The sequence below is a fragment of the Gorilla gorilla genome, chromosome X (genome assembly GCF_029281585.2).
Source record: "Gorilla gorilla gorilla isolate KB3781 chromosome X, NHGRI_mGorGor1-v2.1_pri, whole genome shotgun sequence".
Taxonomy (NCBI): domain Eukaryota; kingdom Metazoa; phylum Chordata; class Mammalia; order Primates; family Hominidae; genus Gorilla; species Gorilla gorilla.
The window spans coordinates 166515087-166528544 of NC_073247.2; the positions used below are offsets into that span (position 1 = coordinate 166515087).

Here is a 13458-nt window from a genome sequence, read left to right on the forward strand (position 1 = left end):
TTAGGCAGGCGACTGATGATTATCCTGAAAATGATGTGCAGCTTTTATCGGAGAACAGATTAGAGACGGGGGAAGACTAGTTAGGAATGTAATACAATAGATCAAGTGTGAGGTGATGGGACCCTGGGCTGTGGCAACAGCGGTATAAATGGAAACAGAAGAAAGAGATGTGAGAGGCATTATAACTAAAGGATTGACCAGATTTGTGGGCATAAAAATGAGGGAAGAGTAGACAATAACGCTGAGGTTTTAAGCCTTTAAGGGTCTTGAGCTCACCTCTAGAGAATTCATCAATTCCCAAAGTTTCACCCATCCTTTTATGTGGAAGTCATGAATCTTCATCTCCATCCATGGTTTTGCCCCCTAAACTTGTCTTTCACCTACTGCCTGCTGAACATTTCAACCTGATTGTCCTACTATAACCTCAAACCTAGGATATCCATAAGCAAGCTCACAATCATCAATCCACACAGTCCTGAATCACATATTTCTATCAATACAGCATCTCTTCATTTCTATCATCTATGAGCCTTGACACTACTACATTTTTGCTGATATGTCCGTAATAACTCTATTGCTCATAAGTGAAAAATTATTTTTTGGAATTAAGTTTGTGGAAGCTAAGAGTGTTTGTCCAATATCTGAAATCTGCCAAAATTCTTTAAAGTATTCAGGCATTCCCTTTAAATGACTAATTACATACCATTAAGGTTCCAGTGGAATTTCCTCGATAAGTCTGCCACTTCTTCCCATCAAGACTATACATGATGATAAACTGAGAGATGTAGAGGCTGGAGAACTTCTGACGGGCACCCTGGGTCTTGATGCCGTGAATAATCATTGGTGCCAACAGATCCACCTACCAATTAAAATAACACTTTATTTTAACCTATTTTTAAATGTATGTGCTACCTCCTGAAACTAATTATTAGCTTAGGAAGAATCTACATTGCTACAGGTGTGTCCATCATTACCTTAGGTGTGCAAGTGAAGCAGTCACCAATGTTGAAATGTGCATGTGTGTGTGAAGCTGTGGGATACACAGTAGAAATGAATAGAAAGATGCTTATTGAGTTCCCAGCCTGCTTCTTGACAAACCAAACCACTACCAAATCATTGAGCCCCCATTTCGTACACACACACACACACACACACACACACATACACACAAACACACACACACCTTTTGTGGACTCACATAAGCTAATGGACCCACATAAGCTAATGCTTTGCCCACACCTCAGCCTCAGACCAAAGCCAATTTCCTCCCCTCTCCCGAAACCAGACCCACCCCAACATCACTGTCAGTGATGAACTGCTACACCTCCTTCAAGTGTTAGTTCAGAAACTATTTTTCCTGGTTAGCCTTCTCTGACTCACCCAGACAAATTTAGTGCTGCTTCTTCTATGCTTCTACTTCACTTTGTATATAACTTCATTATAGCAAATTATTGCACCATATTATAAGGTTGCTTTGCTTTTCTGCTTTCCTTATTAGACTGAGATCCTTAAGGCAGTGAACCCATTTGAGTCACCTAACTTTCTGTGTCTCAACTTATCTGTAAAGTGAAGATAATATTAGTTTTTATCTCAAAGGGCTGCCATAGGGGTTAAAGAGTTAATACATGTAATGTGCTGAGTTCAGTGCCTGGCGCATACTAAACACTCAATCAATGTTAGCTTTTATATTCTCTCTAGCCCCAGCACCTAATATGGTATCTGGTATAATGCTGCTGTATAGCAAATGCTTTGGAATGAATGAGTGAATAATGGGAAAGTAGTACAGAATGGACACTTCTTAAAGAAGAGGTCATGGGCTGCAAGAACATTAGAAGTATCAGTTACTGTTCTAACAAACAAGTCAAATTTAGCACGTTTTCACACATGCCTGACACACACAAATTGGACTGGTCATGACTCTTATGCTTAATAACTGTCTCCTTCAGCTGACTGTAAGTTCCATTCATACACTCATTCAAAGAATATTTTTTAGCACTTGCTATGTGCCAAGCACTGTTTTAGGTACAGGGAATAGAGTAGTAAACAAGAAAGAAAGCCCTGCCCTCATGGAACTTACAGTTGAGTAGGAGAAATAGACCTTATATCATATATGTTTTTATTTGTTTATAGCATCAAGTAGTGATAAGTGCAGGAGAAAAATGAAGCAGGGTAACAGGACAGAGTGTCAAGGTCTTCAGAAGTTGCAGCACTGTCTTTTCCCAGATAGATGGTATTCCCAATCAAAGACACTTCATTTTAACCTCTTGGTATTGTGGCATAAAAAAGTGAAAGCACCAGGCACAAAAATCATGACTTCTACTGAATTGACTTTTACTGTTTCTTCGTATAGATAGAGTATAAGAGTTCTTTCTTGGACCAGTGATTATTGTATTTTCCAGCAGCCTTGCTAGAATAAAGCTGCAATAGAACCAGGCTACAATAAAGCCTTGGCAGCCTACCTACATTCTGCAACTGACAAATGCTTGACAACTGATGAATGCTTGACAAACTGCCAGGCTTATCCACTTCATCTTCTTGTGCCTCTTCTACATTATAATTGGCACCTGGGAGCAGTTTGACAATTACAGACTCAACAGCTTCACCTATGTGCCCAGCCAGGTGTTTCAGTGTAACTACAAGACACATCTCTCTACTAGGAAGTAAGCAAGGTGGTAATGAGTTTCATTGTATAAAAGTACAAACACTGCAGCTGCGTATCTCCATGGGGCCTGCTGACTTCCCCCTGTGCATTGCCTGGTCTTGGTCACCTGGTGCTCCTCAAGCCAGCCCAGTGCTCTTGTGTCTTGGGGCCAGGCTGTTGTGCACTCTTCAGGCCTTCTCACGAGAATAGATGCCTTCTCCAACTCCCTTCCTTGTCAGCACCCCCTTTCAACTCCATCTCCATGGTTTATTTTATAAAGTTACGAGATCTATAAAAAGTCTAGCTGGACCTTAGTAGGACAGATGGCAAAAACCACCTTGAAGATAAGGCGATTCAATAGTGGTAGATGATAACATAACTAGGTGGATTTGTAACTGGTTTAATTACCACAAGTGAACAGTGACAGTTAATAGATGGTTATCAACTTAAAGGGAGCATTCCGGAAACAGTGTAGTACAACGATTACCAATTAGGGTTCTGGAGCCCAGCTATCAGAATTTGAATTTTGGCTCAGTCACTTATTAGCCGTGTGACTTGGGCCACAATAACCTCTCTATGCTTCAATTTCATTATCTAAAATGAAGATGATAGTAACATCTACCTCACAAGGTTGTAGTAAGGACTTAACAGCTTGATTTGTATTGTGCACACACTAAGGAAGTCTTGTCTACTTCAATATTTTGATCATGACTTTGCTGCAGTATTAGAAAGTTTACTGATCAAATCAGTAACTGGAAAAACTAGGAAATACTTTGGGACACTGAAGATCGGCAAGCTGAAACAATGGGCCAAATCTAGTAAGTGGAAACAACAGAGTATGTCATTCAGGGTTCATTGGCTAGGCACAGACAGGACACTCTATTTACTAGTCTTATCAGGTTGTATCTAGTGAGGAAGATATAATTCCGCCCTCCCAAATAAGAATGTTATTACAAAAAATTAAGTAGCACAGACAGACACAGGGTGGCCAAATAGATAAACATGTTCTCTATACAGGGATACACTTAAGGTTGAAAATAACCATAGAAATACAAGGTGAAGAACATAACATGTTGTTTGGCAGAAGCACAAACCAACAAAAAATACTTAGGGATTAGTGAACAGCAGCTCAGATTGAGTCAAAATTGGCAGTGTCTACAAAACAATGCTGTGGCATTAATAGACATGCTATTTGCAAAGATGGAAACCAAAATGTTTTCTCCATTTCCTGTTTGGGCTTCTAGAAGGCATCTAGCCTCATGTTTAGGTGGAGAGGCTGAGCAGGCACTTCCAAGCTGCCCTCAGCTTTTGTGAGGCATGGAAGAGACCCAAGAGTTTCCATCTGTCTGTCTTTGAAGGGGCCTGATTGATCATATGTTGAAATGATAGTATTTTCAGATATGTTGAGTTAAATAAAATGTATTATTAAAGTGAATTTCACATTTTTGAAAACGTGGCTACAGAAAATGTAAAAGTACACATGTGGTTTGCATTTGTGAACCATTTGTTTTATGTTAAAATAAAAGGGATTGGCGTACTTAAGGACACGTGGGCAGTTGGAAGCATCTAATAATAACATATACCGTCTTGAGAGATGACGAGTTCAATATTATAGAAAATATTCAGATGTCCTAATCCCAGTAGAAGGACTAAAATACAGAAACAGGACATATCAATATACTCAATTCTATCCCCATATCTCTTTGTTCATGACTGCTTTTGTACAAATCATTAAGGCATTCTGTTCTTTAGTTTTCTCACATTCATAGAATCCTTTGAGCTTACAAGAGGAATAAGTAATGCAATTGATTGAATGTGATACATTTCCCATCATTGATTACATTTTCTAACCTTGATCCAAGAAAAGGGCTCCTTGGTGCTCCAGGCATTGATTGATCCGGAATAATGAAGTCTGGCCAGCTTTGGGGCCCACTGTCCTTTGCCCAAGTAAAGAAACAGAGATTAAATTCAGCTGGGTTAGTGCTAGACACTTGAGAAGAAAGTTATTGTCCTGAGAAAGGTTAATCTAAGCTGTGGTGAAAATTGAGAAAAACATAAAGGCTTTATGGCATACCAGTATCAATTACTATCTAAGGATATTGCTTATCCTTGTTGTCCATTTTATTTTCTAAAATTTATAATTTTGTTAATTGTTAGCACCTCTAACTAGCTGATACTGCAATTTGTTACCAACACTACCAAATAATAATATTATTTCTTCTTTTCTTTCTTTTTTTGAGATGGAGTATTGCTTTGTCACCCAGGCTGGAGTGCAATGGCATGATCTTGGCTCACTGCAACCTCCACCTCCTGAGTTCAAGCAATTCTCCTGCCTCAGTCTCCTAGGTAGCTGGGACTACAATCCAGCTACCATGCCCGACTAATTTTTGTATTTTTAGTAGAGATGGAGTTTCACCATGTTGGCCAGGCTGGTCTTGAACTCCTGACCTCAGGTGATCTGCTTGCCTCAGCCTTGCAAAGTGCTGGGAGGCATGAGCCAACGTGCCCCGCCTATTATTTATTACACAATGTATGTTCATTGTAGAAAAATCAGAAAATGAAAAGTAAAAATAAGTAAAAATACAAATAAAAGACATTTTAAAATGTAACCCTTCCACCTAGTGAAAAATGTTACTATTTTGGTGTAAAACTCTCACGCCTCCTTTTCAAGAGGATTTTTTTTACCTCACAACAACATAGGTTGGCAAACTTTTTCTGTAAAGGGCCAGATAGTAAATCATTTAGGCTTTGCATATTATATGGTCTCTGTTGCAACTGTTACTGCTGCTGTAGCCATAGATGATATGTAAATTAATGGACGTGGCTGTGTTCCAAAATAAGGCTTTATTACGGATGCTGAAATTTGAATTTTATAATTTCACATGTCATGAAATAGTCTTCGTCTTTTTGACAATTATTTAAAAATGGAAAATCTGTTCATAGCTCATATGCCATACAAAAACAGGCAGTGTGCTGCATTTAGCCTGTGGGCAGTAGTGCTCTAAAACAATTTCTGAGAATTCTCTATAGACCCTAGTCAAACTTTACCATTACTGCTCATAGGAAAGTATAGCTTCCTGCTGCACTGAAAAGAGTTGACTCAAGGAAGAAATACTGAAGGTAGGGAGGATATTTAAGGAGGCAGTGTCATTGCCCAGGTAAGAAATGATGGTGACCTGAGTTAAGATGGCCACAGTGGGAAGTGGAGAGGAGGAGATGTATTTGAGAGGCACTTATGGAATAGAACTAATAGAAGCATGGAGATGGATTCATTATCTGAGATTCTCCACCAGATTATTAAAAAAAGATATAATCAGCCCAGGTTCTTGGAGCAAAAATAATAGTATTTACCATATTGTCCTGAAGCTGTAATCTGAAAATCTCTAATGTGTCCAGAAGCCATTCCCAGGGGAGTCTGACACTCTGAAATGAAACGGGTGGAACACAGTAACTAGAAGTGCACAAAATTCAGCTTCTCAAATGTAAGTCAATGAAAATGGGAGAACGTCAACAAATGCTAATATTTTTTAGTGTTTAAATGTGCCAAGAACTGTACTCAACGTTTTACTGTATTAGTTCATTTAATTAATCCTAACAGGTGCTAGAATGATTCACATTTTACAGCTGAAGAAACTGGGGTCCATACATAAATAGACCAGTGGCTCTCTTACTTGTTTAGGGTTAAATCTCCAAACTCTTCCAAGTAGTATTTCTAAGTCATCTGGTAACTAAATCAACATTAAATTCCAAAATCTGCTACTGGAGATCTTCGAGCTTTACCAAGTTGTGAAAATGAGGCGTTTTTTTTTTTTTGTCAATTATTTAGAGCTTCAGGTACAAAGTGTTCAAAGCTTCAAGTATATCTGCCCTACTCTGAGAACTCTGATGATTTCTACCAGCAATATTCGTTTTAAATTTGATAATGATGTAAGCTTGTATTTATTTCCTGACACAAGCAACCATTCCAGAAAGGAGGAAAGCTGTAAAGAAGTAGGCTGAGTAGGTAGGGAACCTCTGCCCACATTGCTACTCACTATTGCTGTACACCAGAAAAAGTGTGCTCATCCCAGCATGTAGATGCTCGCCAATAAGGCATTCCACCCGCCAAATTCCAGCTTTGGATGGTAACATTTCCACTGTCTCAAAAACACCTTATAAAAACCAACAGGAACAGAAATTATTTCTTTTCACTAAACAATGAGCATGAGATACATTGATTTATGCGAAATATCAGAGTAGACCTACCAAATTTGGTAGTTCCACTACTTTTGGACCCCTCAAACGCAAAGTGCTTGCTACGTGACCCTTACAGTTGGGGGTTGTGGAGATTGAGTTCTGACCACTCCCCTCCCCCCAGGAGATGAGAAACAGGGTGACTGAATTCTTTGATGGTGGGGACAGGAGAATGCTACTGCATTATGATTGACCTACATTCCCAGGGTCTTTCTGAGCAAAAGGTGTGTTTCCCATTGGCCAGATGTGGACTCTGTGAAACAGATAAGTCAGGGTGAGTTCCCTCTGGATCCAGTCCACTAGAGCTGCCTACAAGGGTAAAGTTACCCCAGCAACAAGAAGCTGCAGGTGAACACTGAGGGCTGAGAAATGAGTCACAAGTGACCACCCAGAGTAAAGGTGGAAGAAACCATGTCAAGGGGATTTCATGACAGTCACGTAAGGGAGTCTCTAAAGAGTTCCCTGAAAGTGCCCTGCAGGAGAAAGAGTCAACAAGTATTGCCAGGCACAAACAGTGTTAAGCTAGTTTACAACAATGGTGCCAGCTGTAAATAGGTAAGAACTATCTTATCCCCTTACCTTTAACCTATCCATGTTGGAGTTCAAAACAGCAGTTATAAAGGGGTTGTGGGGAAGCATGATCATCACAAGGTACAGAAACAGAGGACTCAACCATGTCTCCCTTTTCCAATGCAGACTTCCAGCCTGATGCAGGCTCAAGTAGGAGGAGGGGAGATTGAAGTTAAATCAAGTTCAGAATTTTGATTAATATCTTGGGATGGACATTGTAATTTCTGATTTGAACTGTATTTGTGATATAAAGTGACTTTAGTCCTGTTTATTAGTTAAGGGTGAGCAGAAAAGTTACAGGGCTTATCAGAATTTTTACGAAGAAATAAGGAAAGTTTATTTAATAGCTATTAAACTGGATGTTTTTTTTTTTTTAGAGACAGGGTCTTGCTCTGTTGTCCAGGTTTGAGTGCAGTGGCACTTTCATAGCTCACTGCAGCGTCAACCTCCTGGGCTCAAGCAATCCTTCCACCTCAGCCACCCAAGTAGGTGAAGTAGCTGGGACTACAGGTATATATCACATGTCTGGCTAATTATTTTTTGTAGAGATGGGGGTCTCGCTTTGTCACCCAGGCTGGTCTTGAACTCCTGGCCTCAAGCAATCCTCCACCCTTGGCCTCCCAAAGTGCTGGGATTACAAGTGTGAGCCATCGCACCTGGCCAAACCTATTTTAAAGGGACAGTGGAGAACCAAAATAAAATTGTGTTGTGATCAACATTATGAGTAGTGCTTAATCAATATACTGGTTACATACATAAACAAATCACTCTTTGGATGACTACTGGTGCCCTATGGGATTTGAGATGGTAAATGATAAAGGAATAAATTCCTTTTCCCTAGGAAAGTACTGTGACATTAATTATCCATTTATTCTGTTCTATTTCCTTTTTAGCAATTTTTCTATATCTGAAATTATCTTGTTCATTTGCTTTGAACAAATGGTTTAAAAAGCATTTGAAAAAGTATTACTTGAGAGCATGGAGCTTGTCTGCTTTGTTCACTGATTGTGTTCCCAGGGCCTAGACCATTTAAAGTAAGTACTCAACAGAGTAGGTAGAAGAAAGAGCACAAACAAGCTCATACCTGGATAGAGATTGTACAGTGCCATTTTATACTCCTCTTTTTTTCGTACAGTGAACACATGTCCACTGAAATGAATAGAATGGATGTTTTCATTGCTGCCCATGCTGAGCAGATACCATCGAATCCTTTGATCCTGAGCCATTACTAAGCCAGGTAGTGTATCCATTATGTAGCCATTGATTGCTGGAGAAGGACACAGAGAAGCCTGTTAAAATCTATTATATAAGTTTCTTTCTCTCCACTCCACCAAAAAAACCGACATCTATGAGGATTCCACTCCCACAGATATAATCTAAATAAATACAATGTTCAAGTCCCTGGATCAAGTCTCATTTGTCAAAGTGCAATCTGCATTTCACAGTGATAATGTTTGGATGTGGAATATATTACCATGGAAGCGATAATTCTCTTTAAAAGTGGGATCTTCCATCTGGATATTGCAGGGAGCCCTGCAGTTTCTTTCCATGTTTTCAGTGAAGTACCAGCTTCTGGTCTCATCAAAGATGGTGAAAAACAGAGCAAATTCCTGTACTGTCACTTGTCTCCCATGAGCAGGGTTCAGTGTGTTAGTGTGGCAGACCAGAAGGGGTCCAATCAGGCCTGAGTGCACATCTTTTTCCTAGGGAGGGAAGACATCAATCCTATGAGTATAAGCTCTCTCACCTATGAACCAGAGTGGATTTCTCATCAATTTTTATGCCACTCCAACCTGCCTCCCACCTTCCAAAAATATAATCCATCCTCTTCAGTAGATTCCAGAATGACATTTCTAAAACACAAATATAATGATCAACTCTCCTATTTAAAGCTTCTTATTGCACGTAGGATAAATACCAAAATTCTTAGCACACAAAGACCATTTCTTTTAAACCAAAAATTGGTCAGCACAATAGACACCTGCTTACCAGGTCAACATCAGAGAAATAAGCCCAGGCTTTGCAGTCAAACTCATCTTTAGTGGGCGCCATATGATGTTGCACTTTCCAAAAGTAAGTTTTGGTTTCATTAGGCTTGACAAAGTTTTTTCTAGGTTCTGCTCCTTGCCTCTGATCTTCCTCATAAGAAATAAGGCTAGAATAGAAGGAATAGGGACGAGAGGCCTGATTTTTGAAAGTTACCTGCAGAACAATAACGACAAAAAAAAAAAAAGCAAGAATAATCTTCTAGGATCTTAAGGTCCTTAGGGTTTACATCCCTAAAAGAAATACCTGTCTTTTGGTCTTTATCAAAGTTTTTAATACCCTGGAAGAAGTGGTACAGAAGATGGATGCTGTTAGAACTCAAACCTAATCCTGAGGAGGTTTTGTATTCTAAATTTAAGGTATGAACTCAAAGTTGCAAAGGAGAAAATTCCTAAACACTTGAAAGCAATTCCAGAGTAAAAGGGAAAATGTAACTGCAGGGGTTATAAGAGACCATAACGCCAGGAGTTGATATGTAAGTTAAGGTTCTTCATGACAAATTCTAGAATGAATGCATATTATCTTTTAAAAAAGGCTTACTTTCCAGATTAAAAATTATACATATTTATCATAGAATATAATGGAAAGTAAAATAAAATGTAAGGCAAAAATTGCCCACAATTCCATAATTTTAGATCCTTCTACATCCTTAATATAAACCATCAATTAATTGAAACAACGAATAGATATTTTCAGAAAAAAATAAAACTACTTTGATCTTTGGTTCACACAATGCACCAAAATAACTTTTAGTCTACAGGAAGTATTAAAAAGTTAAATGTAAAAAATTAAACTGTAAGAGAAAAACTGAGGAAAGTATAGGTGTTTTTTAAAAAATATCTGGATAGGCAGGAATTTTTATAAACATAAAAGCAATGAAAGTGTCAAAAAGTAAAGATTGATGGGTTACTACCTAAAAATTAAAACCTGTTTTATTTCAAAAACCATCATTTATAAAATTAAGAGAAAACAAAAACTTGAAAAAGTACTTCTCATTAAAATGTTCAGTGGTTTACTATATAATATATAAGGTAGGTCTCCCTCTCCCTCTCCCTCTCCCTCTCCCTCTCCCTCTCCCTCTCCCTCTCCCTCTCCCTCTCCCTCTCCCTCTCCCTCTCCCTCTCTCCTCTCCCCTCTCCCCTCTCCCCTCTTTCCACGGTCTCCCTCTGATGCCGAGCCGAAGCTGGACGGTACTGCTGCCATCTCAGCTCACTGCAACCTCCCTGCCTGATTCTCCTGCCTCAGCCTGCCGAGTGCCTGCGATTGCAGGCGCGCACCGCCCCGCCTGACTGGTTTTCGTATATTTTTGGTGGAGACGGGGTTTCGCTGTGTTGGCTGGGCTGGTTTCCAGCTCCTAACCGCGAGTGATCTGCCAGCCTCAGCCTCCCGAGGTGCCGGGATTGCAGACAGAGTCTGGTTAACTCAGTGCTCAATGGTGCCCAGGCTGGAGTGCAGTGGCGTGATCTCCACCCGCTACAACCACCTCCCAGCCGCCTGCCTTGGCCTCCCAAAGTGCCGAGATTGCAGCCTCTGCCCGGCTGCCGCCCCGTCTGGGAAGTGAGGAGCGTCTCCGCCTGGCCGCCCATCGTCCGGGATGTGAGGAGCCCCTCTGCCTGGCTGCCCAGTCTGGAAAGTGAGGAGCGTCTCTGCCCGGCTGCCATCCCATCTAGGAAACAAGGAGTGCCTCTTCCCGGCCGCCATCACATCTGGGAAGTGAGGAGCCTCTCTGCCCGGCCGCCCATCGTCTGAGATGTGGGGAGCACCTCTGCCCTGCCGCCCAGTCCGGGATGTGAGGAGCGTCTCTGCCCGGCCGCCCCGTCTGAGAAGTGAGGAGACCCTCTGCCTGGCAACCGCCCCGTCTGAGAAGTGAGGAGCCCCTCCGCCCAGCAGCCACCCCGTCTGGGAAGTGAGGAGCGTCTCCGCCCGGCAGCCACCTCGTCCGGGAAGGAGGTGGAGGGATCAGCCCCCCGCCCGGCCAGCCACCCTGTCCGGGAGGTGAGGGGCGCCTCTGCCCGGCCACCCCTACTGGGAAGTGAGGAGCCCCTCTGCCCGGCCAGCCGCTCCGTCCGGGAGGGAGGTGGGGGGGTCAGCCCCCCGCCCGGCCAGCCAACCCGTCCAGGAGGGAGGTGGGGGGGGTCAGTCCCCCGCCCGGCCAGCCAACCCGTCCGGGAGGGAGGTGGGGGGGCCAGCCCCCCGCCCGGCGAGCCGCCCCGTCCGGAAGGGAGGTGGGGGGGTCAGCCCCCCGCCCGGCCAGCCACCCCGTCCGGAAGGGAGGTGGGGGGGTCAACCCCCCGCCTGGCCAGCCGCCCCGTCCGGGAGGTGAGGGGCACCTCTGCCCGGCCGCCCCTACTGGGAAGTGAGGAGCCCCCCCGCCCGGCCAGCCGCCCCGTCCCGGAGGGAGGTGGGGGGGTCAGCCCCCCGCCAAGCAAGCCGCCCCGTCCGGGAGGTGAGGGGCGCCTCTGCCCGGCCGCCCCTACTGGGAAGTGAGGAGCCCCTCAGCCCGGCCAGCCGCCCTGTCCGGGAGGGAGGTGGGGGGGTCAGCCCACCGCCCAGCCTGCCACCCTGTCCGGGAGGGAGGTGGGGGGTCAGCCCACCGCCCAGCCTGCCACCCTGTCCGGGAGGGAGGTGGGGGGGTCAGCCCACTGCCCAGCCTGCCGCCCTGTCCGGGAGGGAGGTGGGGGTTCGGCCCCCCGCCTGGCCAGCCGCCCCATCCGGGAGGTGAGGGGCGCCTCTGCCCGGCCGCCCCTACTGGGAAGTGAGGAGCCCCTCTGCCCGGCCAGCCGCCCCGACCAGGAGGGAGGTGGGGGGGGTCAGCCCCCTGCCCGGCCAGCCGCCCCGTCCGGGAGGTGAGGGGCACCTCTGCCCGGCCGCCCCTACTGGGAGGTGGGGAGCCCCTCTGCCCGGCCACCACCCCGGCTTGGAGGTGTACCCAACAGCTCATTGAGAACGGGTCATGATGACAATGGCGGTTTTGTGGAATGGAAAGGGGGGAAAGGTGGGGAAAAGATTGAGAAATCGGATGGTTGCCGTGTCTGTGTAGAAAGAGGTAGACATGGGAGACTTTTCATTTTGTTCTGTACTAAGAAAAAATTCTTCTGCCTTGGGATCCTGTTGATCTGTGACCCTACCCCCAACCCTGTGCTCTCTGAAACATGTGCTGTATCCACTCAGGGTTGAATGGATTAAGGGCGGTGCAAGATGTGCTTTGTTAAACAGATGCTTGAAGGCAGCATGCTCGTTAAGAGCCATCACCACTCCCTAATCTCAAGTACCCAGGGACACAAACACTGCGGAAGGCCGCAGGGTCCTCTGCCTAGGGAAACCAGAGAACTTTGTTCACTTGCTTATCTGCTGACCTTCCCTCCACTATTGTCCTGTAACCCTACCAAATCCCCCTCTGCGAGAAACACCCAAGAATGATCAATAAAAAAAAAAAAAAATAAATAAATAAATAAATAAATAAATAAATAAATAAAAAAAAAAAAAAAATAATATATAAGGTAACATAATCAATAAGAGAAGCACTTCCTCCATGAAAGACAAATGTGCAAGGGACATTACCAAATAATTAATAAGAAAAACTCTTAAGATGCTCAAATACATTGCACTTCTGGAATTTTATCTTAGAAAAACTGTTGTGATTACAGCGTTATTTATATAGTGAAAAAAGAAACTGTCTAAAACATTGTTCAAAATAAATGGTTACATAAACTATGGTTCCATAAATTCATATAATAGACTATTATGCAGTATTTTAAAAACATACATAGGAAGTGTTTTTAATGACGTAAGAAATGTTTATGATGTGATATTTAGTAAAAAAACAAGAATCAGAATTCTGCATGGTATAATTTGAATGCATAAGGAGAAAAATACATAGGAAAAATAGAACGTACACAAAGATAATTATGGAATTATTTTTCTATACTTTAAAAATTTCCAAAAGTGGGAATACATTATAGTCAGTA

General features: G+C 43.1%; 1 protein-coding gene across 4 annotated transcripts in view; it reads right to left on the bottom strand.

Moving 5' to 3' along the window:
• The window catches only part of F8 (coagulation factor VIII), a 197312-nt gene that overhangs the window by 59662 nt on the left and 124192 nt on the right, over positions 1–13458 (bottom strand). For 2 of the 4 annotated variants that reach the window (XM_063703009.1, XM_004065157.2), the window contains exons 16-22: positions 9434–9646; positions 8919–9147; positions 8529–8711; positions 6676–6792; positions 5993–6064; positions 4493–4578; positions 704–859 (exon numbers count right to left, since the gene is read on the bottom strand). In XM_063703009.1, coding sequence (XP_063559079.1) covers positions 704–859; positions 4493–4578; positions 5993–6064; positions 6676–6792; positions 8529–8711; positions 8919–9147; positions 9434–9646 — 1056 coding nt within the window. Of the gene's footprint in view, positions 1–703; positions 860–4492; positions 4579–5992; positions 6065–6675; positions 6793–8528; positions 8712–8918; positions 9148–9433; positions 9647–13458 lie in introns of those variants that run through there. The other 2 variants (XM_063703010.1, XM_063703011.1) reach the window with 2 other exon arrangements.